We start from the raw sequence: 23381 nt of genomic DNA, 5'->3' as shown, positions 1-23381 counted from the left end.
AGGCAACCTTGGCTCTTTTATGACTCGTGGACTTCAACTCCCAGAATTCCTGAGCCAGTCCACGAGTCATAAAAGAGCCAAGGTTGCCTACCCCTGGTCTAGGTGGACCAGGAGCCCAATCCAGCAATGTAGGTTATAGTCAAAAAAGTTAGGTTGGCAAATTCCAAAGATGAGGAGATTTTTAAGAGGAGACCAATATTTCTGAAACCAGCTTCATAGGAAAAAAGATGCACATAACTGGGAAACTTCCAAATGTAATCCTACAAACATTCACTATTTCAACAGTCCCAATTTTGCCAATAAAGAATTATAATATATTTGGGATATTATATACTTGAATATTATTGCTTTAAATCTGAAATTTAACTATTAAATTGTAGGAGTAAGGAATCTAGTAACCTGGGATTACAATTCCCATAGTCCCTTGATTATTACCTATACCTGCTGAAGTGATGGAAACTGAAATATATTTATATTTTGTTCATTTTGTGAAGATAATCAACCTAAGACAGTGATTAACTATATTATATTTATTACTGTTGCCATTGGGTGTCCAGTTAGTGGTATTTCAGAAACATATTAGCAAATGCAAGAAGGTCTGTTATGATTCTCTATAACATAAGCAATCAGTGGTTTGCCGGTTCAATTTAGCACAATTCATCTGATAAGTGCAAAATAGCAACTATATTTTATTTGGGGTTATGCCATGTGGCCAAGCCTGTTAAGGTAAAAGGTTTTGCTTTAAATTAAATATTATGCCACAAACTGGTCACAAATCCAGATATTCTAGTTGAACTGGATTTCCTTCTTGAAAGTGTTCTTTTTAATTCCTTTCATTTTAAAAATAGCTAAACTGTACTGCTTTACTAAGCAAACTTTTGGCTGGTGGACATGCTTGAAACTTTGAGAGGTTATTAAAATAGCTGCTACTTAATACAAAGCAAACAAGCTTGTCAGATTACGGTACTCCATTTCACAGAATGCTCACAACTACCTTAACTTATCTCCCTACCCCACTCCACATACTTTTCAGTTAGTTGCACCCATTTTCAGACAAAGCATGGAATTTCAACTAACCACCATTTTATTTTTGTTCAAGAATGCCTGTGATAACTCTGAAAAATAAAAGCAGCATTGGAGCTGGTGCTTTGTGGCAGGCAAACTTCCTATTTACTTAGACTCACAATCAAGTAGATGAAAGGGCGGTGGGGAGGTGGAGCATTCAGGCTATAAATTCCAACCATTTCTTACATGCCATCTAATCTAAAAGGAATATCTATTAGGGAACTGCATTTATTGGGGGGAAAATACGTTGCTTCTGACCTGAAAAAAAATGGGAGATTCTGCTGTTTTTAGTCTGTTTGGCTGCTTTAGAGTTTGGCAGAATTCAAACCTGGAATGTTTGCTGATATGGGTTTGGAGTGGGGGAAAAAAATCTAGCCATGGGTAGTTTGGAGTTTCCTTAATATTTTCCAGTGCAGCATATTTCACGACTCTCTTTCCCCCCACCCCATTTTCCTAATGTCTTCTCAGTTGTCATTATTGTCCATGCCCCAGCAGGACAACTCCCATGAATCCATCCCTATCTTCCAAATGCCTTCTTTTCTCTGTGTCCTTGGCCATTATCAAAGGCCCAGTGTGCCTTACCCTCTGAACAGCTGCCCCAATCTTCCTACGGCCTTCCTCTCAGTCACTTATATTCTTGATAATTTTTCCCTTGCTCCTCCTCAAACCCTTTTTGCCTGGAATAAAATAGTCCCATTTAATTACAGAACAAATGAAAAAGCTTCTTTCAATTTATACAAAAACTCCCTCCTACTCTTATTCAGCTGTCCAGAAGAGTGAGTCAAGATTAAATTAGGATAAACGCAATCCAAGGCACAGGACTCCATATGGCCTCACAAAGCCTTGGGTGGACTTGACAACTCCTCCAAAGTTCGTGTGTGATCATAATTTTCATGTGATTAGAGAAGAAAACTGGGAAAGGTATGGTAAAAACAGGATGAAGAGCTATTGCGATTTCCCTATTTGAGGGAACATCTCTTAGCTCTCTTGTGTCTCTTATTTGCAATCTTATAAATCTAATTAATTTTTATTATAATGTTGTGTGCTTCTAGACTTGCCGGTTTCAATTTGCATGTCTTCAAAGTTTTCCTTTATGGTTGCAATTTACTATGTCTGCTATAGATTTTTCTTTCTCATCAGCTTCTTTTCCCCCCCCATTGTTATATGGAACTTCTGGCATAGATACTGTAAGCTTGCTATTCCTATTTCCTAGCATGGAAGTATCCCAGATGCCAGCCAATGGTTTGAAGGACTTGATTTCCTGCCATTGCCTAATCATACAACTTGCAAGTCTCATCCAAATTCCAGAGTAACAGAAGTTCCTTAAATTAGGAAATTTTTACAATTTCTGAATTTCTTTAGTCCTTATCATTCTCTAGGACACTTGATGCACACAGTGTGCAGTGAAAAGTCCCCACAGGTTATGAATAAATAAGCAAAATTTACAGGAAATATTTTTATTATACAATAGTCAAAGCTTTTCCCACCCATTTTTTAAGACAAAAGAGAACAACAAACAGTAATAACAGTTTCTCAGATAATGAAAGATACAATGTTTCACGAGAATACAGTCATCAGACAAAAATACATTAGTCCTTTTGGTTCCCCCATGAAGAAAGGTTTTAGGGGGAAAAACATAGTAAATATGTCAAATCTGAATGATTGCACATTTAGAATACAGGGCCAATTTTGTTACCATGTACAGCATGATCCTTATTCTCTTCCCCACGCACAAAAGCAATTTATATCCAAAGCAAGAAACGGAGTTTTTACAGGTCTATGTCTTATCAGAAGAACTTCAACACTGAATATAGAAACAATATGTTTTGCCAACATTTCTTTGTGTATCTATTTGAGCCCTCCACTTTAATATTAATAATATTTGCTATCTAACTTATCCCCAACTAGCAAAATATTCATCAGCAACAAATTTGGCAAAATAGTGATGGATAATTTTGAGTGGAACTATCAACTCTTTTAATGTATTTTTGTGCAATTTGTACAATTAATAGATGAAAATAGTAGACGGTCTCCTCTATATGCAGAAATATTGAGATCTGAGAATATTGTTCTCTGGCACCAGCAGGTTATCCTAAGTTTAAGAGCATATTAAGAGGGTTAGAGAGGAAAAATACAAATGCTTTTGTGTAAGGTGATGCTTTTCTTAACCCAGATTTACATTTCACTGTAGGTGGGGACACTGAGGTGAAATAATTAATTCTGGTTTAATTCAAACAAGTTAAAGTTCTCCTTTTTATACAGTATAATAAGGCAGGTAAGTAGAATAATGTAACAATTCTAACAAAACATCGTTTAATGATTAATCTTATTTGTATAGTGATATTGCTGAAATGTTTGGTTCTCCCTTTCATTTTGATCTCTGTCCCTCTATTAAAATTATTGAAGAGGTTTAGGAGCAATAATTGAATAACAATAATGTTGATTATACCCATTTTATAAGACTTACCAAAACTAACACTGATTTACCATGGGATAATCCCTCAGGTTATATAATTCCCTTCCTCATATGTATTGCCCTAATGAAGACTTTTTTAAAAAAAGGATTCTTTGGGGCTTACATTTTAACATGATGATACAGCTTCATGATTAACCTAAAGCAACTTTCCTTGAGAAAGATGGAAAAGCAGTTTTTCTTCACTTACTTTTAAATATCCCCTAAAAGAAGTGGCTGATTACACTATTTGCATACAAAAAACCTGCTTTCATTGGAGGACAGATTGAACCGTCTATTTGTGCAACACTTTGAAATGAATGTTTCCCATCGGTTTTAATTAGCAATTATTTAACTTCATTGATGTTGATGATTCTACACCAGATTTTATAAAGGTACATTTAGTAATACAATTTAACCTTCAAAATGAAAAGAACCACAATCTACCATTTCTCTTTAAAATTCTATACTATAACAAAGTACTTTCATTTTCAAAAGTAATGACAAATTTTAATGTACACATTTTCCCCATTATTTTACTTAATTATGTATCCATCTCTTTATTAAATTTACCTATTCCTACCATTTTTACTTGCAGCAGTCCACATGCAAGCTTTTCTGGTACAATTGTAGTTATTGCTGAAACTGAATTAAAAATCTGATTTGGAACTGGCTTTAGAGAATCTTGATACCTGTATACCACAAATAAGGTTTTTGTTCAACATACCTTTACTATTTCACCAAGCCTCAACTGTACCATTTTACTACATACAAAAAGTGTGATTCAAATCCCTCATTTATCTTCAGCCCTTATTGAAACCATTTTTAGTGTTTTGCCAGGCATCTATCCACCCTTTGCGCAACAGACAATTTAAAACTGGAACATCAAATGTAACAGAGAAACAAAACAGTCCAAAACACACTATCAATGCCCCCACCCCTATTGCAATGCTGCTGGGAAAGAAATTTTTCCCCTCCTGCTGGCAAAGTTATATTTTGTCTGTGCACCATCATTCACAGTGACTATTCATAAGACAAAACTAGTCTACCGGGACAATTTAACAAAGAATACATTACTGCTAAATTGAACATGTTTTGTTGTCACTACAGTATACTGTACTCATGTTAATTCCTTAGCCACAGTACAATATCATTTCAGCAGAGAAAGCACACTGAATGCTACAAGTAAAATCAAGCTATGAGTGGTCTTCCTAGGCCAGATATTTTATTGTATGTAAACCTTCCTACTGTTCATTCCACAGGCCATCAACGTGTACCCGGTACCTTCCACCATTCTTTGTAAGCCCTAAACAAAAAAGTCTATCTTAGGAAAATGATATTCTCAAAGTCAAGCAGCTGGCATGTGTGGCAGGAGTAGGAAAGGGAAGATATCCATTTGATGCATACAGTATACTATTCCGGAAAGCTCAGATCAACGGGAAGTATATCCAGTTGCAAGGCTACAACCCACTACTGGTGTCATGTCCCAAATCTAAAAAATAAGATATTAAAAAAGACACATGATCCACATTCTGAATAAGCATTTTTAACATTTATAAATGGTTATTATATATTTGCATGGTGATAGCTATGTTATGTAAATGTAGGTCAATGAGGAATAAGGATCCTCCATTTGAAGGAAACATTATCCTGGGACATATATATATATATATATAATCTGTATTGATTCTGTGAAACATAAAGTCAAATCGCAGCCCCAGGTTGTGTAAAAAATGTGGCATTTTATAAGCTATGAAAGGTGTATGCTATGTTTTAAAACAGCTCTGTTTTTCCGCAATGTTCATAAAATTCCTAACTGGCAAAGAAGATACAGCGAAGCATAAGAAAAATAAGGAATGCTCATCTATAATCTTGGCATTCCCCAATGCCATAAAATTGATGGTGATAGCAGACAGGATAATCACTAATGTTCATCAGCTTTACTATGCTGCCACATAAATGCAATCTATCCCCCAATTCCCAACAAGATATGTTTAAATGAATCTTTCTCTACTGTCCCCCAAATTTATAAAAGCTTGGCAGAAAGACTTTTAATTATTAGAAATTTAGAAAGTTTCAATGATGCCATAAACTTCGATCATTTCTCTCTTTCTGCTCTGTTCCCTATTTCTTTCTCTCTGCTATTTTCCTTCTACATTAGAGGGTTGCCAGAAATAATAATAATAATAATAATAATAATAATAATAATAATAATAATAATAATAATAATAATAATAATAATAAAGTTGGAAGGGACCTTGGAGGTCATCTAGTCCAACCCCCTGCTCAGGCAGGAAACCTTATACCATTTCAGGCAAATGGCTGTCCAGTCTCTTCTTAAAAACCTCCAGGGTTGGAGCATTCACCACCTCTGGAGGCAGGTTGTTCCACTGGTTAATTGTTCTAACTGTCAGGAAGTTTCTCCTTAGTTCTAGGTTGCTTCTCTCCTTGACTAGTTTCCATCCATTGCTTCTTGTCCTGCCTTCAGGTGCTTTGGAGAATAGCTTGACTCCCTCTTCTTTGTGGCAGCCCCTGAGATATTGGAACACTGCTATTGTGTCACCCCTCGCCCTTCTCTTCATTAAACTACACATACCCAATTCCAGCAACCGTTCCCTATATGTTTTAGCCTCCAGCCCCCTAATCATCTTGGTTGCTCTTCTCTGTACCCTTTGTAGAGTCTCGACATCTTTTTTACATCGTGGTGACCAAAACTGGATGCAGTATTCCAGGTGTGGCCTTACCAAAGCATTGTAAAGTGGTATTAGTACTTCACTTGATCTTGATTCTATCCCTCTGTTAATGCAGCCTAGCACTGTGTTGGCTTTTTTGGCAGCTGCAGCACACTGCTGGCTCATATTGAAGTGATATCTGATAATGGTTCTAGGAACCAATTTTTTTTTTGCATCTTCTGTTTTATTATTTTAATAAAGATTTAACTCAACTATGATTTTGTGTATAAGTCCCCTTTCAAACCCGCCCTGGTAAATTTCCGAAACAGGTAATCCACATTTTTTTCTCAGACATGAGCTTAAATGTAAATGTAAAAAAGTGTGTGTTCTATTGAAAGTGAGGGGAAAAAATCTCCAGGAGAAATAAATATATGTCCTGGATAGTGAGAAGGAAAACTATTAACTTTTGTTTCAGGTAATTTTCAGAAAACAGAAAGGAATTACAAATAAAGTTGAGTTAAAAACTTCTGACTCATGGAATAGTTATTCGGTTAGACTGGTAAAAGTTTAGTTCAGGGGTCTTCAAACTTGGCCCTTTTATGACTTGTGGACTTCAACTCCCAGAATTCCTCAGCCAGCAAAGCTGGCTGAGGAATTCTGGGAGTTGAAGTCCACAAGTCATAAAAGGGCCAAGTTTGAAGACCCCTGGTTTAGTTAGTTGTGCTAGGTTTTAATTTTCCTGATTTCAGTTTTCTCAGTGAAAGTTTAGTTTATTTGAACAACTTGATTTAATGGTACTATGGTGTTTCCCAAATTATTTACTGATCCACACTACCTTGGGATCTGCCCATGATCTTATACTGTTGCTGTGTAAATCCTTTGGAGTCTAGAGTTTAGCATTTTTATTTCTTGTACCACTGATGGCTTTTGATATGATTACCTTAAGCCAGGGGTGTCAAACTTGCAACGTCACGTGACGTGTTGTGACTTTCCCCCCCCCCATTGCCAGCAATGGGATGGGTGCGCTTTCGCCATGATGCATCCGGCCCATGGGCCGGGAGTTTGACACCCCTGCCTTAAGCTGAACAGAAACACTTTCCTTTTTCTTATTTTTAATAAAGTTGATTTTGAGGATTTTTAGGGACACATTCTAAAGATCAAAGGGTCAAAACACAGCTTCAGAGTTTATTTTACTTTACTACTGCTGTGGTTATTTTTCTGCCACTTGTCAGTAAGATGCTCAGGTTGTGGGATCCTTATCTGCCCCATACATCACAGCTTAGTAGAAGTAGATGGTAGTAGTAGTAGTAACTACAAATAGCTCTACCAAGGAAGAAAGGTCAGACTGTGAAGGGTTTCTGAGAGAAGTAGACTGAGATCCCCCTCATATTATACAAAAGTTAATTCATTAATTTTGCAAATTCACTTTTCACCAAATGTTAGTTCTTTAACCCTATTGTTCCACATAGCATCTTAGCATTCTCCAACACGACTCTGGTGTGATTCCTCACCAGCCCGTGGATCCGGCAGCTGAGTCTGAGGCCTCAGAGGAGGGGCCTGGAGTGACATTAGAGTCAGAGGACAGCTCTGAGGAGCTGCAAGACTTACAGTCTGACAAAGGAGGCTGGCCCCTCTACTCGTACCCAGGCTGAGAGACAGCTGTGCTGTGAGTCTGAGTTGGACAGTGACAAAGCGCAGCTGGGAAATATTCAGGATGCACAGCACCGGCAAGGAAAAAGAGCAGGACAAAGGAATGCAATGGGGCAGCTCCAAAGGCAAAGGAGCAGGCATTAGGAAAGCCACACCTTGGCTGCATAATAAAAGGGAAGGTGTGGGAGATGCTGGTTGCCAAAGGCAACCGTTCGTGTTAAGGATCGAGTTTCTGTGAACTGTGTTTGTTTGCCTTGGACACTGACTCAGGTCTGTGAATAATATAAGGGGTTTGGGTTTTTTCCTGCGGTTCATGCCAGCTTGATTGGAAGAGGTGTTTCTCCTTGTGAGCATAGGAAGGACACGTGGGCTGGGACAGAACAGGTTCTTTCCAGACATCTACCATGCCTACAGTCCCTATTCAGTACATTTGATTACTGGCTATGGAAACTGTAGCACAGCTGATCTGAAAAACTTCAGATCATGGAAGTCTGCTACAGATGCTGCCTATAAATATACTGCATATTAACATATTCTTCTGCATACTACACAAAAAATCTACATCAGATTTAATTAACTGGTAGCAAGATTGAGATAGAAGCCTTGTTTAGAGACTAATCCTTTCAAAACTAAAAAAACCAAATAAGGAAAAAGTATTTCCTTTATGCTAACAGATCATGGAGTAACTTTCAATGTGTCAAATATGTTTTTTAGGAATATTTCTAGGGGAAAAACTGCAAATCATCTTATACAAATAATGAACTCATAGGATACATTCTTTATAAAATACTGGAAAAAAATTGTATTTCCAGAAATTGGGAGAAAAGTAAATCATAGGGGCTTTTTTCATTATTATTTTTAAGAAAGAAAAACAGGTTACTTCAGGAGATTAAATATACTTTTAATGGTGATCTCGACAGATAGGAAAGGTATATATGAATAAATCTACATTTAAGAGAAGACAGGTTAATCAAGGGTAACTGGTCATGACACAAAAAAAGCCAAACTACCATATTTAACCTAGCATAATAGCTATTCGCTGTTTTTCTAGGATCTAGCAGTCTTGCTCCACTTCTTAAGATTTTCTCCAAAAAATAGTCTAATGGAATTTAACGTCAATAGACATATTTATCATAACAATGAGTGCATTTTTTTCCTTTTTACAACCCAGAAATCCGTTTTATCAGAGTAGAGTTGTGGCAACTGATGGAGGTGAGCATTTACTGGCTTGATGCCCTTCCTGATGCCTATGTGGAGCTCCCAGAAGGTATTTACTTTTTGCGCCCTGACAGAAAAATATCTGTTGCTGCCTAGGATTGAACTCTCAGCCTCCTGAGTGTGAGGTGAACATCTTTACCTGTAGTGCATTCTTAATGTATACAAATATATACTTAATGTTTACAAATGTTTTAAAATGAGATTTTACAATTATTTTCTTCCAGGGTATAGTCTGAAAGTGGCTGGATTTAGAAATGACCAAATAAACAAGGCTGCACCTTGAGAACATATCTAACCTAAACATAAAGATTATTCTCCCTCTTTCCTTTCCTCCATTTGCTGTTCTTAAAAAAACCAACAGATAAACAGAACTGGAGGACGATAAAGCACAGCTAGTATGAAATGTATTTTATGTACTAAACAAAAGAATAGCATACCTTTACTACACGATCACTTCCACATGTCACCATAAGTCCCCTTGAAATATCCATGGACATATGGCATATGTTGTGTTTTCCTTCATGAAAAGTTGCCAAAGAGGCACGACTGGAAGAGAGAGAAAAGTGAATTTAAGTAACAGCAACCTTTGAGATCTTATTTAATTCAGGGGCAAAAGACAGCATTACAAAAACACTTAGGCAAATAAAGCTTCTTAAAAGCAATTATGCCAAGCTCAAGACCAATTTCATTATTTGAATTATTTTATTTATGTATCAAATTTAGAAATCACCTAGCTCCCTCATAATTATATTTGAAGAAGCAGCAAGTTAACTAAGGATCATATTGAATCTGAACAATGCAAGCATGAAATAAAGGATTTATAAAAACAACAGCAAAAATCAAATCCCAACATTAAGATAGTAACAAATCCACATGCCAGGTGATTTATATTTAAAGGCTCTGTTCCAACATGTTTGCAATCTTGTACACACACACACACACACAAACAGAGGCAAAAACTTAAAACACCATTTCAAATTATAATGTAAACACAGAAGATCTAATTAACAATGATTTCAGGAATGGACGCTTTTGCTGCTCAACTCTGTATTCAGTCTTCTCATAAGGGAGAACAGTTAATCTAGCAAATATCCTAAGCAATGGAGAAGAATTAAAGCAAGTATGTTCTTCGCTTAAATCAGACAGATATTAAAGTTCTAACATATTAACAATGTTAATATAACCACAGACAGGAAAACATACCGTGTTTTACAAGAAAAAAATGGTTAGTCAACATGCTTTCCTCCTAGCGGTGATTTAATCTTTAATTTAAGCGGGATGTTTCCTACTACAGTACTGCACTGTTTCTATATCTGAGTTATCTTGTTATCTATCCATGAGTTGGTACAAAACAATACTAATTCAACAAGCCTCATTATTTTGTGGGAAGAATGGGAAAAAGATTATTTGTTGTATTTTATGAGAAGGTGATGAGTTGACACTTGCTGTGATAAAGGAGGAAGTCCTTTATAATTTTTATTTACTACATTTTCCTTTTTAATTTTCCTGCACTTTATATTTTTATTCTCTTTTAGTTTATATTAGTTTCATATTTGTATTTATAATTTAATTTAATAAAATTACTATTAAAACCAACCCTCATTATTTTCTGAAAAGTGTGATTAGGAAAAGCAAGGACATTTGCAATCAAAAGTAACAATGAAATTCAGAGTACTATGGAAGTGGCAAAACATTCCTTTTTTGGAGATAAGCTATGTTGAAAATTACTGATGACAGCTATGAAGGAACTCGAGAAACAAAATGCAAGTGGCAAAGCTAACAATGGAAGAGAAATATTTGCCTGAAGGCTACTTAGTGGGAAATGGGTATACATGTCCAACAGTCACGTAACATACTTCCCCTGTTACTCATAACAGGTCCATGACCTTACCTCCAAGACAATGTGTGACAAAGCATTACAGATTTGACTTGAAAATATAGAGGAACAGTACTGGCTCAAGGGGGAAACCAGACCACTTAATGACATCTTAAGCTATTTACTTATGGGATGACAGTGAGGCAACTTGGGGCGAAGAAAGATTTATGTTAGCATAGCTAATTGTGCCACCACAAATTGCAAACAGCAACATAGCTAAAAAGTAAGAAAAAAAGATGGCAAAATGGAACCATTATTACTCAATCAGGAATTCAAACTGGAGCTTGGGAAATTAAGGTTCAAATGCTACACATCAAAAGAAGTTTGACGGCTGAAGAAACAGCCTCCCTATTACTGGGGGGTGGGGCGGAGTGTCAGAGTAAAATATACCAAATGCTAGGTAGAGTACAAACTCCGGTTTGGTGTACTAGTCAAGACATCAGCTAGAAACTGGGAGACTGGAGTTGTATTCCTGCCTTGGGTATGAAGCCAGCTATTTCAGTGACAAATCATTTCTGAAAAACCTTGCCAAGAGAACTGCAAGGGTCTGTCCAGGCAGACTCTGAAAATTGTACATAATTGTACAGAAGGGAACAAAAGGGAGGTACAGAATAAGAAGCCAATGGTAAAAATGTTGCTACAAAAACTGCATGGACATGTCCAAACAGTTGCCAGGAGTTAAAACTAACTTGAAGGCACCCACGTTAAAAACAAAACTAGACCAAAATCATAATTTTGCCTAATAATTAATTAAAAATCAAACTCTAGACCAAAATAACTAGGCTGAAAGTTAATAGGCAGGAAGCAAGGCACACAGCAACCATGAAAGAATGGCAAGTAATATCTAGAACATAAACTAGATGTAGATCTGATGAGAAATCATTGAAGAGCTCAAGGATTTGGGACTACACCTAGGATGGGTCAAGGCAAAGTAAATAGCACGTACATCTTGACTAATGAATGGAAACTTCAAGCTTCTTGACTCATTGTCTATTTATTTAACAAATGATAATCTGGTAGCTAATATTTGTAATGAGTGCTCCTGCAGTTTCAAAGATGCCATGAACTTTGATCATCTCTCTCTTTCTGCTCTGTCCCCTATTTCTTTCTCTCTATTTTCCTTCTTCACTAGAAGATTGCCAGAAAAAGAACAGAAGCTCTCAAGAGGTTTTAACAGATAATTTGTAAAGAGCGTGTCAAAAATATTTCCCTCCTTACAGAGGAGAATGCTTGTTTTAGCCATCTTATCAATACAAATATGTCAAAGCACGAAAGGATAAAAAGCAAGACCGAAACAATGAAAGCTGTAATTTTGATTCAGGCTGGAGTCTAAAAGACTCACTGTGAAAAAATGTGCAAAGCATGTGCGCACTAAAACTACTGGAAGAACTACAACCAAAAACTAAAAAGAGGAAGGGAGGAAGAGGGCATTCAATGGAAGGTGAATTCCTTTGTAAAAATGAAGAGAACAATACAGTTTGGATTTATGTATGCTTATCCAGAAGGGACGCGGTGGCTCAGTGGGTTAGGTCGCTGAACTTGTCGATCGGAAGGTCGGCAGTTTGGCGGGTCGAATCCCGAGTGCCGCGTAGCAGAGTGAGCGCCTGTTACTCGTCCCAGCTTCTGCCAACCTAGCAGTTCGAAAGCACATAAAAATGCAAGTAGAAAAATAGGGACTACGGTGGGAAGGTAACAGCGTTCCGTGCGCCTTTGGCGTCTAGTCATGCCGGCCACATGACCACGGAGACGTCCTCGGACAAGCGCTGGGTCTTCGGCTTTGAAACGGAGATGAGCACCGCCCCCTAGAGTCGGAAACGACTAGCACGCATGTGCGGGGGAACCTTTACCTTTACCTTTATGCTTATCCAAAGCAAGCTTGAATGTAATTAATGGGATTCTGAAAAATATGTATGTATATTAGAACTTCAAAATAACGTTGAAGATTGAACATTTATAATTGAGTGAAGTAGAAATTATGCAACGTTTTATGATCTGAACTTGATAAAATTCCCATCCTATCCTTTTGCTAATCAGAAATGACAGAAATAACTTTTTAAAAAACATATTTTGTTTCTGACAATCCCTGTATTAGGGTTGGTGTATTGTCAAATTTTGGATTTGTTCCTAGAAACTAAGACCTGATTGGATCAGCTCCCTTTTTTGCGGGGGGAAAAAGCCACTTCATTTTTACACAGGATTTTAACTGATTAATGAACTGAAAGCAGTTCAAGCTGCTGATTGTTATTTATAAGCTCTTACGTGGTTTGGGACTTACATAACCTCAGACCACCAATTTTTAATGGTTTCTGCCTGTTCAGTAAAAACTGGGAGAACAGGTTATAACCTAAAGGACTTTTATCTACAGACACTATGGAAACAAGACTTTTCAATTACATCTTCCATTCTTTGGGAAAGTATCCCAACCATTCCCTTATTATAACTGGTTTTCTCCCTATTAACTGTCTAAAAAGCCATTAAAACCTGGTTAATCCAAACAGCCTTGGATAAGATATCATTGTGAATGGAGATGACTCTTACTATAGTATGTTTGGTGTATGATATTTCTCTAGGACTATGTTTACAAATAAATATTAGTTCTTGGAAAGAAATTAAGAAAACCTATTTTTCTTTTGTTGTATTATAATAGTATTGGATATATTACTAGAAATGAACTAGCAGAAAATAAAACCTAAGTCTTCGCAACCAATTTTATTTCCTGCATACATTAACTTTAAAGAAAATGAATAAAAAAACCTTATGAAAGGAAGGATATCTATAGTTCTTATCTAACATATATATTATTTTGGCCTCAAATCTCAGACTTAAAACTAAAGGGCAGTAAGTCAGAGTCCTCTAAGCTACAGTACTCACTCTTCATCTTTGATAGACTCAAAACAAGAGTCACAAACCCGGACTTGGAATTCAAAGCCCATTATGGGATAGCTGGAGCGTTTCGTGCTGCATTTGCCACATACTGCTTGACCACATTTCCTACAGTGATGCTGGATAATGGAAATGAAAATGAGAAGCAATCAGAAATATATTCTAAATTAATCCAAATATTAAGAAGAAAGCAATCAAATTCTCATGTTTTCAGTCAATGAGTTCACCACTGCATTCATCAAAGAAGCCTACTATCTCTGTAGGCCTATCCCAGGTAATCTCCTAAAGACAGCAGTCTAAATCTGTCCCAGATAAAAAAATCTGTTAATAATCAAAATCATAATGAACATTTTAATTTGCACATATAACCTGATCTAGACAAATCTAACGCAGAACACTAATTTGTGCTCAGATGCATAAAGAAAGACTTCAAGACAATTCTACCTAATTTAGCCTACTCAGGAGTGGAGTTTTTAGTGCTTCCGCTAGCATGATGAAGCCCTACTTGCTGGGAATTCTGAAAAGTACACTTCCAATACATCTAGTGAACTCTAGGTTGGGAAAAGTTTGACTTAAAATCCAGAAGAGCTATGTTGCTGCTGAAAGGTCATGGAAGATGAGAAGGAAGTATGCATGGGAATCAGGAACTAATTCAAAGAGACATCCCAATTAACCTCTTTAGCTTTCATACTGTTATAAATAAAACAATGCTGGCTTACCTGCCTCAGACCCAAGGTCTTTGTATCCCACATCTGCTTTATATTCCAGAAAAACGGCTGCTCACATTTCTGACAGGAATCACTTTCTAACCACTGTGGGGCCTGGGGAAAAAAAGATGACAGAAACATACTTAAATATGCCATTCTGAAAAAATAAAAAAGACTCCCCAGCTTTAAAAATGTAAGCGGAATTAAAGTATAACCTTTTTTATTTACTTAGATAAGGTCTACTACAGCAGTGTCCTTGAAAGCAAGAGTGCTTTATAAAAGTTGCTCCCTCTCAGATTTAATTACAGCAATATAGTCTTAAATGGTGTAGATGAGGTCACTCAAGCTGCCTCTCAGATGCCTCCTACACTTGGTATGACGCAGTTTTCACTTCACCACATTAATGAGAAATATGCTTTTGTTACACTTCACAAATTAGCTTCCTGTAGGTGGTTAAGGGCTTCCGGTTTTCAGTGTTTGGATGATTAAGAAAAAGTACTGGGTAACTGAAAAGCTGAGCTTTTCTACAATCAAACCATTATGCCTTTCATTTTCACTCATAATTTGACGTTAAATATGACCTGCTCGCATTCTGAAGTACCATCAGTGTTATTTAAAGCAATTAACAACTGCCTGGGTTAGGGCTGGTTTCCATTCTTGGTCTCACAAGAATGGAACAGAGCTTTTGGAAAATGATGTAGAGACTAGGATTTTCCATAATTTATTGTCGTATGAATAAATTCTTCCAAAGTAGCTTAACCAATTATTTTTTCAGTAGACATTTTTTATGTATGGAAAAAGGGGCTGGGCAACTGAAATGACAGGTGCAGCCAGCAAACATTTCTGAATGCTTGTTAATCTAACTAACAAATGTTATTCAAAGATATAAGATTCCACAAGCTGTTACAAATCAAATATACACAGTGCTTCTAATTAAGGGAGTTATAGCTTATGTCTTTGAATAAAATATGTTAGTCTGAAATAAGGCTCCTTCTGATTTTTGGTTACCATAAACTAACACAATGGTCACCTCACTAAACAGCATCTTCAGTACTATCCTGGCCTTGAAGGCTAACCTTGATAGTGTGATGGCACTACAACATTTAATATTTTTCTTGTTTAAAAGTTTATTTAGTATAGAAAGCCAGAGTTGTTACTTCCAGATGCCAACATTTCTCAAATGTTTCTATTAATGGAATGCTGACTATGCAGGGTTGTATATTGTATTTTTTACAGCATGCAACCCATGTTTTGACCTACATGCTAGAAATTCAAGACACTAAGAGATATGTCAATGTTATACTTCAGTACAATCAAAATTTTATCTTTTACATTTACGTTATAAGGTTTCTTAAACATTAAAAACTTCTTAAAAGGCAATGATCTGGCAACTAGAAAAAGGTGATTCCAATTCCAAAGGAGAGCATACTTGAGTCATTTTCCTCACTCCCACTTCCAAAATATCACCCCAGTATGACTTTTCTGGCTATTTGCTAAATTTGACTGATTAGCTGTGAGTTAACAGATTACAGGAATGCTATAATTAGGGAATATTAGCTTCTCATATGTCCTTTTGATATAAACAAATAAAAACTTTTATTTTTGTTCCTACCTCCTCTCTACTAACATCCATATTCCAGACTGTGATCCCTCCATCTGCTGAACAAGAAATCAGTTGCCGTGTGAGCTGGAGGTAACAGAGGGCCTGCACCTTGTCACTGTTAAGAAAAAAACCACACCCAGCTATGTGATAAACATATGTAACATTGGTGTTTTGCATGTTTGACTTGAAACCATTCAAATCTTGGTTGTTGTTTTGGGGGGGGATGCTTGCTAAGAACATTTTAAAATATCAAACTGCATATACCTGAATTTTTTTTAAAAAAATAGCACTATTAATTTGCATGACAGTTTCATATTACATAGATTGCAGCTTTACATGTACAACCATCTTTCCAAACATATTGCTTCCAAAAATATAAACTATAAACTCCAGGAGCTCGTCAGAATGATCAATAGTTACAGAAGGTATAGTCTAGCACACTGGGAAAAAGCCAGGTTAAAAAAAATATTGCTGTCATCTTTCCAGATGTTCCAGGGTTAATTATAAACAGGTACTAAATGATAGAATAGCTTTTTGAGGAATACATTTTTGTAACTCTCTTGTGCAAATTTCAGCTGTTAAATTATCTTACTCATCCAGCAAAAGCAGATGTCGGCTCAAATTCTACAATTTTCAATAGAGTATTTTGAACTGAGGACAATGACAATTTGGAATCAAAGTAATAACCCCATGTCATTCCTAGGAAACCCACATTGCAAAACAGTGTCATTGTAGACAACAAAGAAAATAATCTTTTTTGCCTTCCTCAACAAGAGATAATCATTCTTTTTCCTGCTGTTTAGTCCAGACAATGTTTATTCATACTTGAGAAAAAAATATTAAGTGGCTACATATCTTAAATGTTTGTTAAAGGACTGTTATATTTGCAAGAATGAAGTATTTATTAAATAGTGATAATGTGTTTTGTAAAAGAAGGGTTTTGAATAAACAGAACTTCCAAGAATTTAGTCTTTTTTGGGAGCCTGGGGATGGTCATTAGCACTGCACTGTTCCTTAATGATAGAAGACTCTAATGAAGCAAGAGTCTTTATTGACACTTGGGGAATTAACAAATAAAACAAGTTCTTTGCATCTTCTACCAGCAACTGCCTTGTTAATTGCAGAAGAAATCCATTCTTCTGGACCACTGCAATTTATTTGCATGTGTCTCATGCTTTTCTGTCAGCACGCTATGTGTCTGCACTAAAGTGTAAGTAATATACAGCTGGATAAAACTAGGAAACAAACAGAAAGATCTAAAGCATCAAATTTCAAATCTTTATCCCAAACTCCATGTGCTTGTGAAAAATATCAAAATAACATACTGCAATACACATTCAGAAACAGCACTATACAAAAATTTTAGTTGATTGTGGCTGACAGAAAATAGAACCAAATAAAACCCTTCATTCCTACCTGAGTAACACCATAAACTAATCAGCATTAATACACGCTAGAAAACAAAATGGCTACATACTGATGACCTTGAAGAAGCAGGGTCCGACCTCTTCTTCCACCAATGTCCCACATGATTATGCTATTATCAGATGCTCCGGAGAAGAGTAATCGCTGAACAGGATCCCACCACAAAGAAGAAATACTTCCTATATGTATGGGGTGAGGGTGGGGAGAGGAGAAGGATGAAATGTTGACAATGTACACTTGCTGGATGAGCATGTACAAATAGAAATCCTATGGTAATCTCTCTTTTAAAGGGATATTTTTATTGTAGAAAAAGAAACTGCTGCAAACATGATAGGCCATTTACTGAATTGCACAACAAAGTGGAGATTTCCCTCCCCTCCTGATTAAAAAAAGTCTATGTTGAAATCGTATTTTTACCATGGGACATTTTTAAAATGAAATCTTTGCAGAAAACAGAGACCTCAATCTTCTTCAGCTGCTAAACCTAAACTATTTTAGCATCTTTGAATTACAAAATGTCATGGGAAAAATTGTTTACTTCCTGACAAAATCTTAAAATCAGCTAAAATACAGGAGGAGATCTCTCAAAGGCACAATTTATCTCAATCCGTTTCAATTGAAACAAGGTATTGATAATGGTGGAAATTGAAGTGTGCCTTCAAGATCAATGCTTACCTTATCAAAGCTTCATTCCTACCCTTATCTTTTTTTTAATAAAGTGAAGAATGTTAGACAGTGAGGTGAGTGCTGTGTTGGTTAAAGAACCAACTTTAAAATCCTTACTGTTAATTAAATCATTCAGAAGTTATTTAAATTTGCTGTGATCTACCCTACATAATTGTTGAGAAAATTAATAACTGGAGACCCACATAAACTACCTTATACCTCATGGAAAAAAGACAAGGTATTAGATAGATAGATAGATAGATAGATAGATAGATAGATAGATAGATAGATAGATAGATAGGATGGACAGTTTTAAATGAATATATTTTAAGCAAACTAGGACTCTATAAGCCAAATAAAACTATATTCATCTATAAAAACATTTTTAAAAGATTATGATGTATGTAGGAAAACTCAACAACCGGGGAGGGGATTTCTTAAATTAAGGGTACATTTACATTTTCTAAATACTGTCAAATCTATATTAGTGCTTACATTAGAATTCCACATGACTCACCTCAAAACATATAGCCAGTAGTACCAGGAATTTTGAAAGTTATATATGATCCTGGTTTGCACATCCCAGGTTTACAGTGAGGGGAAAAAATATTTGATCCTCTACTGATTTGCCCATTGACAAACAAATGACCAGTCTGTAATTTTAATGGCAGGTTTATTTTAACAGTGAGAGACAGAATAACAAACAAATCCAGAAAAATGTAAAAAGTTATACATGATTTGCATTTTAATGAATGAAATAAGTATTTGATCCCTTCGCAAAACATGACTTAGTGCTTGGTGGCAAAACCCTTGTTGGCAATTACAGAGGTCAATGTTTCTTATAGTTGGCCACCAAGTTTGCACACATCTCAGGAGGAATTTTGTCCCACTCCTCTTTGCAGATCCTCTCCAAGTCATTAAGGTTTCGAGGCTGATGTTTGGCAGCTCAAACCTTCAGCTCCCTCCACAGGTTCTCTATGGGATTAAGGTCTGAAGACTGGCTAGGCCACTCCAGGACCTTAATGTGCTTTTTCTTGAGCCACTCCTTTGTTGCACTGGCTGTGTGTTTTAGGTCATTGCCATGCTGGAATACACATCCATGACCCATTTTCAATGCCCTGGATGAGGGAAAGAGATTCTTACCCAAGATTTGATGATACATGGCTCTGTCCATTGTCCCTTTGATGTGGTGAAGTTGTCCTGTGCCTTTAGAAGAAAAACACCCCCAAAGCATAAAGTTTCCACCTCCATGTTTGATGGTGGGGATGGTATTCTTGCGGTCACAGGCAACTTTCCTCCTCCTCCAAACATGGCGAGTTGAGTTGATACCAAAGAGCTCAATTTTGGCCTCATCTGACCACAACACTTTCACCCAGTTCTCCTCTGAATCATTCAGATGTTCACTGGCAAACTTCAGACAGGGCTGTACATGGGCTTTCTTGAGCAAGGGGACCTTGCGGGCGCTGCAGAATTTCTTTCCTTCATGGCGTAGTGTGTTACCACTTGTTTTCTTGGTGACTATGGTCCCAGCTGCCTTGAGATCATTGACAAGATCTTCCCGAATAGGTCTGGGCTGATTCCTCACCATTCTCATGATCACTGAAACTCCACGAGGTGAGGTCTTCTATGGAGCCCCAGATTGAGGATGATTGACAGTTATTTTGTTTTTCTTCCATTTGTAAATTGCACCAATTGTTGTTACCTTCTCACCAAGCTGCTTGGCAATAATCTTGTAGCCCATTCCAGCCTTGTGTAGGTCTACAATCTTGTCCTTGAAATCCTTGGACAGCTCTTTGGTTTTAGCCATGGTGGAGAGTTTGGAATCTGACTGATTGATTGCTTCTGTGAGCAGGTGTCTTTTATACAGGTAACAAACTGAGATTAGGAGCACTCCCTTTAAGACAGTGCTCCTAATCTCAGTTCATTACCTTCTAAAAGATACCTGGGAGCCAGAAATCTTGCTGATAGGGGATCAAATATTTATTTCACTCATTAAAATGTAAATCAATTTCTAACTTTTTTGAAATGTGTTTTTCTGGATTTTTTGTTGTTATTCTGTCTTTCACTGTTAAATAAACTTACCCTTAAAATTATAGACTGGTCATCTTTTTGATAGTGGGCAAATGTACAAAATCAGCAGGGGATCAAATAATTTTTTCCTCACTGTAACTGAAATGGATAAAAATGGACAAGGCAACTATAAATAAAGCACTCTGGACTCCTTAGAGGAAAAACATGTGAGATAGGGCTCGCAACTTGGGCATCCTCCTGGATTCATGGCTCAGTTTGGAAGATCATATAGGAGCTGTGACCAGGGGGGCTTTTGCCCAGATTCGCCTGGTGCGCCAGTTGTGTCCCTATCTGGACCGAGATGCTCTACGTACAGTCACTCATGCGCTCATGACCTCCCGGTTAGACTACTGCAATGCCCTCTACATGGGGCTGCCGTTGAGGACCACCCGAAGGCTTCAACTGGTGTAGAATTCAGCCGTGTGAGTTTTGATTGGAGCTTCCTGATACTCCCGTGTAACACCTCTTCTCCGTGAGCTACATTGGCTTCCGGTTGCCCTCTGGGTGAGATTCAAGGTGCTGGTAATGACCTATAAAGCCCTAAATGGCTTGGGTCCGGACTATCTAAGGGAACACCTGCCACCGGCATCATCTTCCCATCGTCCTATGCGCCCCCACAGGGAGGGCCTTCTCAGGGTACCACCGGTTAATGAATGCCGGCGGGTTATTCCCAGGGGAAGGGCGTTCTCTGTGGGTGTGCCTGCCCTATGGAACCAACTACCCACGGAACTTAGGACTGCCCCCGACCTTCACTCATTTCGCCGGGACCTGAAAACTTGGCTCTTTGATCTGTTTGGTCCAGACTGTGGGGTTGTTAATTTAACTGGGTTTTAGATTTACTCTTGGGGCTTGAATTTAATTTAATTGTTCTAATTGATTTTAATTTTTTGTATTTCATGGTTTTAACTGCCCTGTAAACCGCCCTGAGTTTACGGGAATAGGGTGGTATACAAATTCAATAAAATAAAAATAAATAAACAAACATTTGGCAACAATAGCTGTATCTGAATGGCATTTCACTGGTAGATTGCCTTAGTCAAATCTTTTGCAACCCATTTGTGCTAAAAATGGCTCATCCTATCTGAGCAGAAAGAATTAACTGCCCTAACAAGGTAATGCCACTGCATGGCAATAAAAATCTGATAAAGATGATTAGCATTAGATGAATAAAGGAAAACTATAGAAAGGATATTAAAAAAGAGATGGCAAAGATTTTCTGAATCCTCTGTAAATCTATTCCTCTGTTATGGGATGGTCTTAAGAAGTAATAGTCCCAGAAATTAGCAAATCTATTTATTTAGGCTTTAATAATACAGTAAAAATTGGATGAATTCAAAGCTGATACTGCTTACTACCTAATTAATACATCAGTTATCATGAAAACTGACTGAGTTTCAACACTTGAAAGTCTGACATCTAGTGTTTAAATATTTCAAAGCACAAGAAGTGTTTAGAATGAAATGAAATGATAATTAAACTAGAAGAGATTATTTGAGCCACTGAAAATATTCAGTACAGGAATCCAAAGTAAGGCATCCTAGACAGATGCTATCTAGGTTCATTTGAACGTGTCCACTTCTCTTAATAGGTGATTCTGAAATCAAACTGCTTTGGACATTTAACTTTTTAATTAAAAATTAAGAGTTTAAAATTGGTTTACATTTTCTGGTAGCATAGTAATATTCCTGTCACAAATTTAGTTCTGTAAATTTTTGAGCGGTTATTTCAGTAATCCTACAGCTGAACATTACTTAGAATCACATGATTTCTTAACTCCAGCTCATATAGCCCCTGTAAGGATCTTTTATGTCATTAAACTTCTTTTTTTCTCTTTCTCTGGATGAACAATTGCATAAAGGTCCCAAAGGTGCTTTCTCAGGAAGCCACTGGACTTCCTTGTTTTCTCTTTGAAGACGTTTCTCTTCTCATCCAAGAAGCTTCTTCAGCTCTGACTGGATGGTGGGAAATGGAAGGATCCAGTCAGAGCTGAAGAAGCGTCTTGGATGAGAAGCGAAACCTCTTCGAAGAAAAAACAAGAAAGTCCAGCTGCCTCCTGAAAAAGCACTTTTGGGACACCCATGACCTGGATGACTGAGAATCTCCATAGACAATGCATAAAGGCTCTAGTTGCCTGCCATCTTAAAACTGCAGCTTCAAGGAAAACTTTGCTATCCCACTAAAATGTAGAACTTTTAAAAAAAAATCACTACAGAGTGATAATTGAAAGATTGAAAGACCCAAGTTTCTGACTGTAGGGAAAAATAAGTAAAATAAGCGAATGTTCTGAGGCTAGATTCACATACACACCAAGATATGGCTTGACAAACATAGCAATAGCAATTAGACTTGAAGTTGAATTTTGTGATATGTAGTTATCACAAATATTCATCTTTTCTAATAAATAAATTAAGGGAAGCGGTGGCTCAGTGGATTAGGATGCTGAGCTTGTCGGTCAGAAGGTCGGCAGTTTGGCGGGTCAAATCCCGAGTGCCTCGTAGCAGAGTGAGCGCCTGTTACTCGTCCCAGCTTCTGCCAACCTAGCAGTTCGAAAGCAAGTAAAAATGCAAGTAGAAAAATAGGGACCACTACGGTGGGAAGGTAACAGTGTTCCGTGCGCCTTTGGCATCTAGTCATGCCGGCCACATGACCACAGAGACGTCCTCGGCCAAACTCTGGCTCTTCGGCTTTGAAACGGAGATGAGCACCGACCCTAGAGTCGGAAACGACTAGCATGCATGTGTGGGGGAACCTTTACCTTTACCTTTTTAAAAAATTTAATTCTGACAGGGATACTAGTACTGTAGTTGGAAAGCTAATCGATATGTAACCAGTTCTGGCTGGGATCATACTGCTTCTAAAATAATTTCTTAGTTGAATTTCTTCCTGATTTTTATTTGTATGAGAACATCAGTACTAGGGTTTATTACATCCAGACTTACTGCTAACATGGGATTGCTTTTAAAGATTGCTCAAGACACAGTGGAGACTTGGTAAGAACCAAGAAGGCTCATTCACCTTCAGGTCAACGTTTTGCTATGTTTTAAAACAGTATTTGGTTTATTTGCCTTGTAATTTTTTGAAATGCTACTAAAAA

At 37.1% G+C, this 23381-nt stretch overlaps 2 protein-coding genes across 4 annotated transcripts in view; both read right to left on the bottom strand.

Moving 5' to 3' along the window:
- SERPINE2 (serpin family E member 2) overlaps positions 1-23381 on the bottom strand; it is a 79287-nt gene that overhangs the window by 10447 nt on the left and 45459 nt on the right. The gene's annotated exons all lie outside the window — the stretch shown is intronic.
- WDFY1 (WD repeat and FYVE domain containing 1) overlaps positions 2513-23381 on the bottom strand; it is a 28826-nt gene continuing 7957 nt past the window's right edge. For 2 of the 3 annotated variants that reach the window (XM_083363707.1, XM_083363705.1), the window contains exons 7-12: positions 17604-17730; positions 16136-16241; positions 14536-14637; positions 13805-13935; positions 9495-9603; positions 2513-5009 (exon numbers count right to left, since the gene is read on the bottom strand). In XM_083363707.1, coding sequence (XP_083219833.1) covers positions 4950-5009; positions 9495-9603; positions 13805-13935; positions 14536-14637; positions 16136-16241; positions 17604-17730 — 635 coding nt within the window. In that variant the 3' untranslated portion in view covers positions 2513-4949. The remainder of the gene's footprint in view (positions 5010-9494; positions 9604-13804; positions 13936-14535; positions 14638-16135; positions 16242-17603; positions 17731-23381) is intronic. The other variant, XM_083363706.1, reaches the window with a different exon arrangement.

Source organism: Vipera ursinii, assembly GCF_947247035.1.
Source record: "Vipera ursinii genome assembly, chromosome: 5".
NCBI classification, from domain to species: Eukaryota; Metazoa; Chordata; class Lepidosauria; order Squamata; family Viperidae; genus Vipera; species Vipera ursinii.
This window is presented reverse-complemented; position numbering and strand designations above follow the sequence as displayed.